This window comes from Rhinocladiella mackenziei (assembly GCF_000835555.1).
Source record: "Rhinocladiella mackenziei CBS 650.93 unplaced genomic scaffold supercont1.1, whole genome shotgun sequence".
Classification (NCBI taxonomy): Eukaryota; Fungi; Ascomycota; class Eurotiomycetes; order Chaetothyriales; family Herpotrichiellaceae; genus Rhinocladiella; species Rhinocladiella mackenziei.
The window spans coordinates 926,585-941,325 of NW_013550604.1; the positions used below are offsets into that span (position 1 = coordinate 926,585).

Genomic DNA, 14,741 nt, shown 5'->3' on the forward strand with positions numbered 1-14,741 from the left:
GTCCATCTCGCGCCCACACGGTCCAGTTCTTCCTTTTGCGCAGGCGGCCATTTTTCGTTCATCTCGCCTCCGTTTCACCACTTCTTTCAATTGCTTTCCCCCGTATATTGGTGCACTTTTCTCTCAACATGACCGTGTACAGTTCAGACCAGGCTGCCTTGGAAGCCGCCGGGAAGAAGCAGGTGCTCAAGGTAAATTGGCCAACGACCTTTATTGAAAGCTTCGGAGTCGCTAACCTTGTCGGTTTGGCAGCGAGAATGGAATTTCTGGGCTCTTTTGGGTATGTCGGCGACGACACTGTGCACTTGGGAAGCTACCAGTGCTTTGTTCGCTGGCGCATACCTTAATGGCGGCCCCGTTTCTGTTGTCTACGGCTTCATCGTCTCAGTGTTGGGCACCCTATGCATTGCAGGTTCTTTGGCCGAAATGGCCTCGATGTGGGTATTGGGTTGTCACCCAGGACCAGCGCCGATTGCTGATAGGATAACCGTCTAGTTCGCCAATCGCCGGAGCACAGTACCACTGGAGCGCTGAGCATTCGCCGCGGAAATGGCGCGCCCTGATTAGCTACATCCAAGGCTGGGTTACCATTACTGGATGGGTCGCGGCCGTGGCATCGGTCTGTTTTCTGATCGCCACGATGATTCAGGGCGTTGCCATCCTCAATAACCCAAACTACGACGCAAAACGATGGCAAGCAACGTTGATAATGATCGGATTTGCTGCTCTTGCTGCTCTTGGAAACACATTTGGCAAGAAATTGTTACCTCTGTGGGAGACCGCGGCGGGAGTTTTCCATGTCCTCTTCTTCGTCATCATCTTCATCGGCATTTTGGCTACATCACATAAGGCTAGCGACCACGATGTCTGGGGCCAATTTATCAATGCTGGCGGCTGGGACAGCGACGGTGTGAGTTTCTGCATCGGTTTCCTTACCCCAGCTTTCGCCCTCGCTGGGGTGGATGCAGTTGTGCACATGAGCGAAGAAGCTTACGATGCTCCTCGCAACGTCCCACGAGCAATGATCGGGTCGGTCATTATCAATGGATTGGCTGGATTTGTCTATATCGTTGTGATTCTGTACGCCATTACCGACACCGATGCGGTCTTCGAGACCCCTACTGGATACCCCATTATCGCTGTCTTCTTGCAGGCAACCAACAACCAAAAAGCCGCAAGCGCCATGATCTCGGGCGTCATTATGGTTTTCTCCATGAACTTATTCGGCTGCATGGCATCCGTTTCTCGTTTGATCTGGGCTTTCTCCCGTGACCACGGCCTTCCATTTTCCGGGTTCTTCTCTCACATCACGCCGTGGAATAAATGTCCCACGAATGCGGTCATTTCGATCTTCGTTTCAGTGTCCCTGCTTTCTTTGATCAACATTGGATCCACAACCGCATTCAATGCCCTGATCTCATTGACAACACTGGGCTTCTATTTCTCTTACGCGATTCCGACCACCATGTTCATTATTCGCCGCTTCGATTCCTCGAACCCCATCAACTTTGGACCATGGACCATGGGCAAATTCGGCCTCTACGTCAACATCCTTTCGCTCGCATTCTGCACTTTCCTCATCATCTTCCTACCATTCCCACCGATGCTTCCGGTCACCAGCCAGAATATGAACTATGCTTCTCCTGTCTTCATCGGAGTCATGCTCATTGCGGCTGTCAATTATTTCATCCGTGCTCGCAAGCGATTTTATGGTCCGATCAAGGAGGTCAATAGTGAGACCAGCAGTGAAGAAGTTCCACATGAATCTGTCACGGCAGAGAAGCAGACTCCAGAGTCTTCCTAAGATCATCTGTTTAAGAAGGCGCCTGAATCACGCTAAGATCCAACACGGAGGTACTCTTGACCTTTGACGCACCGAATAGGGGACATAATTCTCTCGATATTTGCGGCCTGAACAATTGCACATACGAAATTTGCCAAGAATTGTCTTTTTTTTTTTCGTTTTCCGCTCACACACTCTCTCTCGGAGAGAATGCACTTAGTGATAAGACAGAATGAAAAATCATCTTCATTACTAATGGTCAGTTTCTGGCGAAATAGCGTCCACACAGTCCAAATCCCCATGGTTGAATTTCTTCCTGTCGGTGCTTTTTTTCTCCACTTGGGCCCATTCTCTATTTGGTTGTTTCATTCCAGCGGAATACGCAGACTTTCACCATTGAGCCTGATCCTTCTGCTTGTCAGTGTGAGCAGGGCCCCAAAGCTTACAAGATCTGCAGATATCATAAGCAGTCTTCAGTAACGTGAAAGAGCCGGATTGGGCCGTGATGGAGGAGCGTCCCATGTCTCGGTACATCAATTAGAGGCAACAAATCACATGCCTGTTACGAGCAACTACTATCTAGAAAGCGTCAACATATCGGCTCTTTTTTGATGACAAACACCTCTGCTCTCGGGCTCAAATAGAATCGACCGACTTCGGAAGTGTTTGCCACTGGAGGCCTTAACTGGACCTGGCCAGTTTTGCGTAACTCTATGTTAGAGATACTTTGATATCAGCTAATGAGGCCGCGACGACGAAGCCGATAGGTGTGAAATATGAATGGTAGGGCGTCCGATCTCACTGTACACCCGCTTACTCGAAGCAAATCCTTTCGAACGCCTTATTTCACCCTTGGGGAAGATGGGATAGGTATAAGGCCGCCAAGGTCACCAATCCAGGTCGAAAACACTCCTACTGTCCATCCGACCGAGGAAATAGTGGCAGAACGTCGAAAATGCCTACTTCAAGATTCTTTGACAAAATTCCCCCGTTTCCTGACGAAGTTCCCGTAGCGGATATTCCCACAATCTCACTACCAGAACTAATCGAAGAATCTCGGAGGCTCAAGGAGCGCCCTGTCAGCGAAACCTTGTTCAAAGCATGCCAGCTGTATGGGTTCTTCCTGTTGGAGCTGGAGGGCTCAAGAGAGGGCGAGACGCTACTCAAGGATGCGGAAACGATGTTTGACCTCAGTACCGAGCTCTTCGCCCTGGGCGATGAAGTTTTGGAAAGATATGCTTATCAGCCACCGAAGAATCTGCTGGGGTAGGTGAACTGTTCTCCCAGCTTTGGCCTCTATTTATCCGCCCTCTCTTCGTGCGCCCTCACTCGCCGCTATACATCATAGTTACAAAGGGGTGGGTCAACTGAAAGTGGACGACGGCAGCATGGACGCCATTAGGTTATACACTATAGGCCAGGATGAAACTCTGGGCATCGTGGAGAATTTCGCCCATCCAGTACGAGGGCATCCACCATTGCTAGAGGCACGACGAGAAGACTGTGCGAACTTCTTGCGGCATTCCCACGAAGTTGTTGCGATCATTTTGCGCCGACTCGATCGATGCCTGGGTCTAGAGGATGGGACGTTGGCGTCGACGTGTCGGTTAGATAAAGCATCGCAGACCTCCTTCTGGATGTTGATGTGTCAACCATCCCAGCCGACACAGTCATCAGCCGAGACAACAATAAATGTGTGTCTATTTGAATGCAACTGGAATGCCGATTTGTTCTTTCGTCTGTTCCTAGAATCGGCATATCAGTGACACTTGAGCGTGCCTCAAACCCCTTTACTAAGGTGCTCCAGGTATCAGGAAGCTGGCCATCAGCTCAGCACCGTACTATTGACTCCAAACAACGGAGTCCTCGGTCATTGGGAATTTTGGCTGTGAGATACATGCGCTTCCCTTGGTCATCGCCCATTCCTGGTTGCCACTACAGGAAAAGCCTCTGCATGGGACACCTTGTCGGTCGCTTATTGCCTTGAGTGCTTGCTTTACAATCGGGCCGTCGTCTTATATTGGTTCCTTTTCCTACCTTCGCCTCTTTCCGTCCTCAACTGGCCCCTGAGAGACATTTTTCTTGCTCAGGAGGCTGGCTTTCCGCTTCTGAGACTACAGTCACCCAAGTAGTAGCATTGGCCCAAAGACTATGATTTCAGCTGGTGACAGTCATTGACTGCAGAACTTAACGCCCCAATCTCTTAGAAACACTATTGGGCGAAGCCGGGATGGAGAGCTAAAGCAAGTCAGCGATATCAACGCACTAAACCCTTGATCTTGCAACGCACACTATGATAACACAATTTCCAACACTCTCTGCGCAGCTGCACTTCGTCACATATTGAAACATTCACGATATCAGCTCAAAGCGAGTCTCCGTTCGCAGCTCCGCCAAAACATACTAGCACTGCTGCCGGTACACAGTACTGATTCTCATCAACAAGGCTCAAAGAGCACACATCATTCGGCCATAACAGATTCGAGGGCCCGTAGAACTAGAGTGGCTCCTTGTATGTCCGCAGGGGTACTGTAGATTTTTATGTTTGTTGCTCGTTTCATTTTCTTAAAATCGAGCGTGAATGGTCAAAGCTTACACAGCTCGTTCCTAGGCTCTCCCAGATAGAACGAACCTGACTACTTTGTTTCTGGAGATATCCGGAGTTTCACGGCGGCGAAGGGGCAACCTTTCTGGACGACCACGGTACGCCCTTCACACATGCAAGCTATAACTTCAGGATCGGAACGTCTTCATGGAAACAAGAATAGCGAATTTCTCAATATCCAATAACCAATTCGCTTCCTCTGCGAAGAAATGCTGCAGGGGCTTGATTTGCACGGCAGAATCCGATAGAACTGCTGACTCTGCTTGGTTATATCTCGTCTGGTTCGATTATGTTGTTCGGTCATTCACCCCGGAAGAATTAAGAGATACACCTTTGCAGAATTTCGCTGCACCTCTCTAAATGGTCCCTAATTCGCCACATGCTTTCACGCTCCCTGTCTCCTCCCGCCAGAGCCACGGGGACTTCAACAGAGTGAAATCTTGCACTTCTTGCCCTTCCCAGAGTCATTGACGAAAGGCGTGGTCATCACCAGACTCTCCCACTCCGCGAATGTGTCAAATGGATGATATGGAGAACTCCGGCAAACAATAGCCAATTGTGCAGACTTGGTTTCTTTCCTACGTCCTCAGATTCTCACTGATTAGAGAACATCTTAGAAATTTGTCATGAGAGTAATGACTGCCCGGCCAATAATCACGCATAATTCGCATCCTTTGGTTCTGCATGAAACCAGAATAATCCTAAAAAGGGGTGCGTGGACGCGGAGTGGCCATATGAGAATCGAGGTCCTGCATGCATTCCTAGACTTTGTCAATGGGAACGTTGGCCAGGAATTCGAAAGCATCATAACCGGCTCGAAATTTCCATACGTGACTCTCAATTAGAAGAACGTTTAAATAAGCAGGGAGAAGGTAATCAGTCAGTAAGGGCAAGTTGGCGCCTTAAAACGCAATTAGTAGGATACTCAGTTCGGATCCTCGGAAAGAGCTGGGAAGATTGCGAATGTGATCGTCATGATCGTCGGATCCACATAAACAAAAACACAAGGCGCGAATGAGTCGATCATTGGTGGAGAATCTAGTACGTATTTGGGAGAGGCAGATCATCGTCCTGACATATTGGCAGGCTTTCAACGCACCTTTGTCATGTAAGCAAGGCTGTCTCCCCTGGTTTGAGCCTTACACATCAACCACACAGTGTTCTTATCTCCAGCCCTCAAGAAATTATCCCTCGTGGCGACAGTAGCAGTCTTTTGGAGTCAACATTCGCGTTCCAGAGGTCGAATCAACGTAACAGTAGTGTTGGATGAAAATGGGGCAGCTCGGCTGGATATTACACAAAACGCAAATGACTCAATTATTCTAGATTAACAAGCCTAATCTCATCTAGCCAAATCTAGAGCGGGCTTGCAGAAGGCTCTGTGACCTAGGAAATACTGAGTACGCAAGTTTTTTCCTCTGAGCTCCAGGCCCGAAGATTTCTAAAGCGGCAATAAATTTGGATTTGTCTGAGCCTCTGTCATCCTCAATTTCCAGCCCGAAGTACAAGCGAAGGTTGGCATGCCATGCGGTTTCACGCATGGATTCGACGGCACTCCCAGCCGTTCAGAAGTTGAACTCAACATATAAGTCAAGGGCTTCTGGTAAAACTTCCATTTGCATGCGTGGCTGAGGACGGAGGCAGGAAGGGCTGCAGTCACGGATCTTCCGGCGTCCCGAGTCTGGGGGATGGTGAAGGTTGCGACTGGGCTAGTGGTCCGAGTTGAGGGAAAAAAGCGTCGCCAGGGGAGTCGAGCGAACACCAAAGTGTCCAAGCTGACCCCTGAACGGATCGGCTTAGTCCTAAAAGGGAAACATGCTAATACATATCGGGAAATTTCAAGTTGCAGACGAATAAGCTTCCTCTATTTGCCGTCGCCAGCCCCACCCGAGACCCATTTCCTTTTCCACAGCGTGGTCCGGAGATTGACCTCGATATCACCAAACGCCTAGCTGAAGCAAACTCGAAAGAGAACACTATGCGATAACAAAATTGTCAAAGGGCTACCACATGCGCCCGCCGTCTCAAGTTCTACGCCCCTCGTCTCCTTCCCCTACCTCAACGGCTAGGCTTTTCGGCCCTGGCGAAACCCTCCAAATCCTGCACATCATCATCCATCTCCTAATGAGACTGATTCAACTTCACGGAATGCAACCTTGTCTCTTTGATGACAGGCAAATTCCCTCGACCACCAGCAAGATGAATCCATAGACGAAGGGATTGTCCTTTGCCGTGGTTCACCCGTCAGCTGAGGTCCTGTATTGGATCCAAGGGTTAAGGTGTTCCAGATTGTGGGTGGAGAACATGGTGTCACTGTTCCATCCTGTCGGAAGGAACCGTGCTTCCTGCGAAGACTTCATTCATATGGCCTCTTTCTGACTTGTGCATTCTCCTCTCCTCCTTCTTTTTCCTGTCTACGCTTTCTTTACTCACGGTCCTTACCTTTACGTAACAGGCTTTTGCTTGCGTCCAGTCTTTCTTTTACGGGATCTCTTGTATCCCAGTCACTCCTTTTTTTGTCGTATTTGTTCTGATTTCTCTCCTTCGTTTCTTGCCAAAGTCATTTAAACTATGCATTCGTACGAATTGACCGCTAGCTTGCTGGCCGTAGCCACATTCATTTCGTCAACAACTGCTTCCCCGATCCTTGAAACTCGATCTATTACTACAAAGCGAGGCATCTCCTCACCAAGTCTTGCCGTCTACTGGGTAAGAAAGAGATATTTTGGATGACCTTGGTGCATAGAGGACTGATAGTAGCGTATAGGGGAATGGCTACAATCAACAACGGTTGGCCGATTTCTGCCAGGATACAACAATGGACATTATCCCGATCGGCTTTGTCAATGTCTTCCCCGACCAGGAAAATGGCCCGGGAACAAACTACGCCAACGCATGTGGTGGTGATTATTGGGTCGCTCCGGATGGCACACAAACTCAAATGTTCAAGACTTGTTATCAAATCGCGGAGGACATTCCGAAATGTCAACAAATGGGCAAAAAGATTTTCGCATCGATCGGAGGCGCATCGCCAGGAAATTTCATTGCTTCTACCGATTCAGCCAAGGCGTTCGCTGATTTCTTGTGGGGTTCCTTCGGCCCTCTTCAAGATCCAGACTTGATTCAATTTCCTCGACCTTTCGGTACCGATGTCATTGTCGACGGTTTCGATTTGGACATCGAGTCCGGCAGCAATTTCGGATACGCCGATTTGGTCAATGAGTTGAGAGCAAAGTTCGTCGGCCAGCCAAAGACTTACTACATCTCGTCCGCACCCCAGTGCGTTGTTCCCGACTCTCACTTGGGAGATGCCATTGCAAACGCTCCATTTGACTATGTGTATGTTACCATTCCACTCGCCTTATTGGTATATCCGGCTGACAAATATCAGGTTTGTACAGTACTACAACACCAATCAATGTTCCGCTCGATCACTGTTTAACTCTGGCACGCTGAATACCAACACTGACATTACGTACGGCTGGGCTAGTTGGCTTCAACAAAACTCCAAAAACCCGGGCGTCAAGATGTTCCTTGGTCTTCCTGCCTCCCCGGATGCCGCTCATTCTTCCGACTACCTAAACCTTGATGAGGCCAAATCATTGATTGAAGCCTATGCTTGTGGCAACGACTATCAGTCAATCTTTGGAGGGGTAATGTTGTGGGAAGCAACTTTTTCGGAGAACAACCAGATCAATGACAAGAGCTATGCCGCAAACATCAAGGATCTCTTCGGCCAGTTGCCTTGTGCTCCGGTTCTCACTACTACTACGTCGGCCACCACATCAACCACCACAACTTCAGCTTTGACAACTACAACCACCACTGGAGCTCCTGTCACCACGACCACATCAACCACTCCCCTCAGTCCGACTAGCACTACCACCACAACATATCAGCATCCGCACGAGACTTCCACCACTACTTCAGGATCCTCAGTGATCACGACTTCAAGCACAGCTTCAGAATCTCTTGTCGCTACTACCTCAAGCACGACCTTTGAGACCACCACAACATCTTCCTACAGCCTCGAGGTTGGCCCCATCGGTAGCACTACCTCCAGCTCTGTCTCCAGCTCTACCACGACTTCCTACGGTCATCCCGTTGGCCCAACTGGTAGCGCCACTTCGTCTCGCAGCTTAAGCACGACTACGTCATCTTATAGCCATGAAGGAGGCCCTATCGGTTCAACAACCTCGTCAAGCAGCTCGAGCAGCAGTACCTCCATGGTAGAAACTACTACAAGCGCGTATACTGGCTCTTACAGTTACCCTGTTGGTCCTACTGGCGATACCACAGCCTCGTCATCAACGACATCCTCTGTGACCCTTTCAACTAGCAGGTATGATTGGGCCGACTGGACAACCTCGTCCACAACGAGCTCCCCATTCCCCGTTGTCGATCCGACTTTCTCTTCCGCTACGACTACGACCACATTGAGCTGGGAAGACTGGCCTGCCACCACAACTTCAACCACGAGTGCTTCCGTTTCCGACTATACCACGACTGTTTGGGTCACTTCATATATCGATATCTGCCCCACTGGATTTACCACTCGGCCCTTCACATTGACAACCACCGTCCCAGTGGCCCCGGCATCGACGACAGCACCATTCGTCTGGCCCACTGAACCCAACGGTTGCCCACGCGGATTCACTACCGCCGTGACTGTCTGCTCTGTGTGCGCTGAGACGGTGAGCACCGTCACCTTGACGATCCCGGTACCAACCGTGACGGCCGTTGAGACGCAGACTGTCGTGCCCGTCAAGCCTTCCGCTCCTATAGTAGCATCCGCTCAACCCTCTGACTATAGTCACCCAGTCCCAACTTTCACCTTGGCCACCGTCACCAAACCAGCAGAAACTTCCATTGCACCAGTTGAGGGTTCTTCGGCCTCCGGCCTTGTGCATCCTGCAGGCTCATCAAATATCTTGACCATCTCCCTCACATCTGTGGCACCAGCTTCTACGGGACTTGGCAACAGCGGCTGGCTTGCTCCTCCCGCCCTATCTTCATCCTCAGTATCTCCCGTCAGCATCACCCCATTCACGGGTGGCGCGGCTCAAGATGAACTTCCTGGCGCCGTGCTGAGCGTAGCAGTCTGCATGGTCGTTGCAGTTGTCGGTCTGTTCGTCTAAGAGACTGTCTGGTTTGGGTCAAACCCAGGGGAAAGGGTGAGCGGGAAAATGTTACGACCATTATCTGCATATTTCAGAGATCTGTACGTCTAGGATCTGTTTTTTTTTGGAGATTTTTCATTTTCTCGAGGCATCTTCCCCTATAAAACTGCCTTTGCATTCCCACTACCCCCTGCAGAAAGCGATAGCATTGGTTGGCATATATTCATTTAGAGCATTCATGACGGCAAAAAGGGAGGGAAATACATATATCATCTGATATCCTGTCTATCCGCATATATGAGTCCTGACACTTTGTCTACCAGACTAAGGCGATTTGTCTGCAATGATGGGGATGGTACGAAGCTATCGGACAATCGGGTCCCATGGGTTGGTCGACAGGACTTTTCTTTTCCATTCTATATAACCGTACCTTAATGCAGTATTTCTGTGTATGCTAGGCTGAATGTTTAGCTACACCTTTTGACGGAGAATCGAAGGTGTTGCTCTCGTGAATATCTTGCTGCTGATGTACTTCTGCGCAGACCGTATTACGTGTAGGGATGTATGTTAGTACAATGCGATGACTCTATTTATCGAGTGCGAATAGAGATCCCTGGCTCCTTTTTGACACGTACAAATAGTAGGAGTAAGAGCGAAGAAGAACTTGCGAAAGGGAAGCGGTTGCCCAGAAGTTCGGCGTATTATAAAACCTCAGCGCATCCAGCCTCGTGGACGACCTTTACGTCATAGAACCGTTGATTTTCAGCCACGGCCTCGACCCCCTATTTCCCGAAAATTGCGTGGACTAGGCCTGATCCGAAGTTCTCCTTGCACGTTGCAATGACGCTTCAACCTTATCGAATAGACTTCACCCAATGGGAGAAAATCCCAAGTTGGGCCTCCTCTGGTAGGATATGGGTCCATAATACCCGCATGAATGCGTCTAATTGACGTGGAGACTCGACGCTGTCAACGGACATCCTACACATTGTGCACCGGCATCGGGCGAGACGTATGATTCCCGTCCACGAATACTCTAGGAAAAAAATATTAAAAATAAAAATAACCACTTTACGCGTGAAACATGCAGCAATCGCCACGAACCAAAAGTCCACATCAAGGTTTTCCCTTCCGCCAGTCTCCAAACTTCTCAGCCCCATGTTTCAGTGGGTTCAGCGACTATCAAATCAGCGCCACCGTCAGTTCGGGTCTTGGGCACATAACCAAGAAACTAGAGTTTAATTGGGAACACAAGCGACAATTTCGCCTCGGCGAACAGGGATAAATCATGGTTGCCAGCAACAAGACTGACCAAGGGATAACCAATGGGAAAACGTGTCGACCGCCACCCGAAACACTGACCTTGCCAACCAGAAATCCTGGGGAGATTGGTGATCACACCTGGGTGTTATATTTAATTCCCCCCAGTCGCGCCTCGAGTCTGATCTTGCTGAATTGATCTTGTTTCACGAGCTCGTTTCTGCTTCCACTTCTGGTCTACTTTCTGTGCTGGCATTGTCTGCCATAACATTCGTTTCAATAGCCATAGTCAAAGTCACTTACAACTCGATTTACGTTCGTTCCCCATTTTTCCCCCCTAACAACGGTGACCCGAGCTCTCCACAACCCCTCCGATATCACCATTTTCGCGTCGCGAAAAAAGTTCGATACGATTATACCAAGATGCGCTTCTTCACCGCTCTCACCACTTTTGGCCTTGTCGCCTTAGTTGCTGCGCAAAGTGCGACTTCTGCCTCAGGCAGCACTAGTGTGGCCTCTGCCTCTTCCACCGCATCTCTCAGCCCGCAAGCAATATGTCTGCAGCAATGTGAGTTGAACGACACAAAAGATTTCGGAGTAATATAGGGTAAACGAAACTAAGAATGGACAATGAACAGGTGGCTCCGCCGATGTCTGCTGTCAAGCTGCGTGCGTCGATGTGCCATGTCCAAGCGATTTGCAAGCCAATGCGACGACCGAATGCGCCGCCCAATGCCCACAAGGGAACGGCACTGCGTCCGAGACACAGGAATATGCCAGCTGTCAAGCCTCGTGTGTCAGCTCGTACTTCATGTCCTCCACGGTCGTCACGCCCACCGCCACAGCCAGCGGCAGCGGTGCGTCTTCTACCAGCGACTCCTCATTTGGTGGAAGCACGGCGACAACAACTGGTGCGTCTGCTTCGGCGACTGGTAAGTTTTCATCTCATCCATCTTCGAACAGGAGCTGACGCTGGCGTAGATGGTAGTTCCGAGACAGGCGCAGGTGCCTCTGCGACGGGCAGCTCTGACAGTGACAATGGGGCGAATGGTCACCACGTAGGTGCTGTCGGAGTAGGATTCCTGGCGTTGGTCATTGCTGGACTGGTTTGGTAAAACAAAAACACAAGCGCGAGCGCGGTTCTGTTCTGTTCGGGATATGAGGTATGCGTATGTGAGCACCAAAATATTCTTGAGTTCTGCAAGCAAGCTCAAAAGTTAATTCAATTCTCAAGCTGGCTTCTGGCGCCGTGGTTCCTGGGAGAACACGTATCTATGGTGGTAGTGAGAGTCGTAGCTTAGTCAATTTTATTGATACTTGTATTTGTTTCTGTGTATGGCGCTCTTCGCTCCCGAACGCTTATTGGTCAAATTCTGACTTCGAGTTGAAGCTGAACCATCTGCGCAAAACGAGAATACTACCTATACTGTAGTATGTGAGTGGAGTTGCTGGACACGTAGTTGCTCACTCCTCAGCCTTCTCGACATGAACGCGTTCTCCTTTGCCCTTACTCTTCATGAATCTCACCACTACGAGCAGTACCGATGTGGGACAGCTATCTGACGAAACACGAGATGGGCTTTGAATATTATTCAGCATAACGATCGGGAGCTGCAAAGCTGGCGTTCCACGCTAACCTCGTTTCGTATTTCTCATGAAGCTCAGCATCTACAGAGTATTTCGGGCTGGACGTCGCAAGGCAGCCTGTAACCCTCCTCTGTCCATCCTATAAGCCTGTCCCACAAATCCGATATACCCCCATGTCCACTGTTCTTGCTCCTAGCATGGTCCTTCAAGATAGAAGAGGAAAAGGAGGGGGGGAATGAAGAAAAAAAAAAAAAAAAAAAAAAAAATGAAAGAATAGTCCTCCAAATTGGCTCGAGGTGGTAATGGAGGCTAGGCCCAGAAATCCAAGAGCTCAACACTTTGTCGTCTGACTGGGTCATAGGTATATTTCTATCTCCAAACTCGGAACCTGGAAGCTATAGGCTATGGTGCTCTAGACCGTGTACCTTTGAGTTCCTCGTCAGTCTCCTGAGCGATTTGCCAAAGAAGAACAATGGAATCGCAAGCAACATCGGTCCAATTGTCAATGCAAACTCTACCATAGCCGGTGAGATGAATCCTTGTCTTGCCTCTAGATCAAAAACCCAGTAACTCATGGAGAAACCACACGTATTCTTGAGAACGGTCGCCACGACCATGATCTCACCAGCAATTGGTTTGTAACAGTCAACCGCGTAGGCTATCGCAATTGTTGGAACACTGGTGACGCAAAGTCCTGTGAAGCCGTAGCCGATGATGAGAAGAATGGGCCAACTCCATTGCCTTTGGATCGCGACCGCCCCGACCACAATGCCTACTACACTGGTCATGAAATATGGTGCGAGGGCTGGGAGACGCATCTCAGGTTCTCGAACGCCGCCGTTCCTAATGGTGAGCTTATGTGCAATCCAATCAGATGCAGGGCCGGCGGTAGCGAGGCCGGCTAACCCACCGACCACGAAAGCAAAGTTTGCGTAACCAACGGCGGAAACACTAAAGTGGTAAGGAGGCGCTCCGAGGACATTAGATTCCGTTAAATTCCAGAGCAAGAGAAGATTGGCAGGTCCCGCGACGTTGAGACCAGCCCAGAAGATGATGGGAAAGAAGAAGACTTGAAATGGAGAAAAGACATCCCTGACCACGAAACTCTTCCAATCGGCACTTGGTTTCTGCCACAACCTGAATTGCAATCGAGACGGTCGGCCTTTGCCCACAGGGGCGAGCGGCGATGACGAATCCTCCTGCCCAATACTGGCTGATATCTTTTCCTGGTTTGTGGTGTCGGCGTCAAGGGCAACTGCAACTGGGGCAGCGGGCGTGGATCTCTCGAATTTGGTTTCCGGGAAACACACAATGAGAAGAACCAAGATTACCGCAGCCAAAGCAAGAGAAAGCCAGAAAAAACTTCGCCATCCCCATCTGTCAGTGGTCAGCTCCGTAATTCCATCTTGGTTCCGGCACCATATCACTTACCGTTCAGCAATATTGCCTGAGATGATTGGGCCGGTGAAGAGACCAAGAAAGTAGGCAGTACTATAAGAACGTGAGCATGATCGTCTGGGTACGCAGTCGGCGACACATCAACTCACAAGTACATGCCCATCCAAAACCCTCTTTCATGGAGGAAGAATACATCTGCGACGACCTGAACCATCAAGCTCTCACTCGTCGCAGTAGCGAATCCGTTGAGGACCCTGGCAGCAATCAGGCTGCTATATGAAGTGGCGAGGGCTTCCCAGAGACACGTCAATATCACAAATATGCCAAAGAGCATGCATGTCATCCGTCGGCCGAATATGTTGGAGTAAGGGACAATCACGAAGTTGGCATATCCCAAGGCAAGGACACAACTGCCCGTAAGCATGCCAAGTTGGGTTTCATTTAGGCCGAATTCCTTGCCTAGCAGTGGGAACATTGGGGCCATTGAGAGGGCGGAAGCGACAGTGACCCAGGTGTAGATAACTTGGACCAGTGCGACCATGTCTGTATGTATATGGATGAGTTAGGCTTCCAGACGCTGTGGTGTGACCGAGAGAAGTCGAGACTCACATTTCCAGACCAAGGCCCAATTCAAAGGATCATCATAGCTCGTTGACGGGTGTGGGATCAATCTACAATAGTCTCAACGTCAGCTGCAATTCCGAATTCCTTGTTCAACCCCTGATATGCAGACGTACACTTCGCCGCTTTTGGGGCCATGTACAAAATGGACTTCTCCGGCATCTTGCATGATCTCTGTGCCAGGTACTAAGTCCACATGCAGCAGTGCTGCTGCATTGTGCTCAGCTTGATCTCTCGAACTTCTTCTCGACATGCTTGCAGAATTCTAGTGGCGTTCTAGACCAAGAATCGTCACTGCACAAATGAGAAGCCCGGCGATGATATTTGCATGGAACATAAACAGCCGGAACACATTCTGAAATACGAC

General features: G+C 49.7%; 5 protein-coding genes across 5 annotated transcripts; 4 read left to right on the forward strand and 1 right to left on the reverse strand.

The window, feature by feature from the left end:
- Nucleotides 1–128: 128 nt before the first annotated feature.
- Z518_00329 (uncharacterized protein) lies at nt 129–1,804 on the forward strand (the record flags this gene model as incomplete). The annotated part of the gene is made up of 3 exons (XM_013420932.1): nt 129–191; nt 253–437; nt 496–1,804. 3 exons carry the CDS (start codon nt 129–131, stop codon nt 1,802–1,804), a joined length of 1,557 nt encoding a protein of 518 aa, XP_013276386.1.
- Nucleotides 1,805–2,738: 934 nt separating this feature from the next.
- On the forward strand, nt 2,739–3,549 carry Z518_00330 (uncharacterized protein; the record flags this gene model as incomplete). The annotated part of the gene is made up of 2 exons (XM_013420933.1): nt 2,739–3,049; nt 3,132–3,549. 2 exons carry the CDS (start codon nt 2,739–2,741, stop codon nt 3,547–3,549), a joined length of 729 nt encoding a protein of 242 aa, XP_013276387.1.
- Nucleotides 3,550–6,959: 3,410 nt separating this feature from the next.
- Nucleotides 6,960–9,526, forward strand: Z518_00331 (uncharacterized protein; the record flags this gene model as incomplete). The annotated part of the gene is made up of 3 exons (XM_013420934.1): nt 6,960–7,097; nt 7,156–7,727; nt 7,780–9,526. 3 exons carry the CDS (start codon nt 6,960–6,962, stop codon nt 9,524–9,526), a joined length of 2,457 nt encoding a protein of 818 aa, XP_013276388.1.
- Nucleotides 9,527–11,191: 1,665 nt separating this feature from the next.
- Nucleotides 11,192–11,883, forward strand: Z518_00332 (uncharacterized protein; the record flags this gene model as incomplete). The annotated part of the gene is made up of 3 exons (XM_013420935.1): nt 11,192–11,336; nt 11,407–11,700; nt 11,750–11,883. The coding sequence occupies 3 exons, from the start codon at nt 11,192–11,194 to the stop codon at nt 11,881–11,883; spliced, it is 573 nt and encodes a 190-aa protein (XP_013276389.1).
- An 867-nt stretch (nt 11,884–12,750) lies between these two features.
- On the reverse strand, nt 12,751–14,627 carry Z518_00333 (uncharacterized protein; the record flags this gene model as incomplete). The annotated part of the gene is made up of 5 exons (XM_013420936.1): nt 12,751–13,732; nt 13,787–13,846; nt 13,903–14,296; nt 14,363–14,424; nt 14,491–14,627. The coding sequence occupies 5 exons, from the start codon at nt 14,625–14,627 to the stop codon at nt 12,751–12,753; spliced, it is 1,635 nt and encodes a 544-aa protein (XP_013276390.1).
- Between the last annotated feature and the right edge of the window lie 114 nt (nt 14,628–14,741).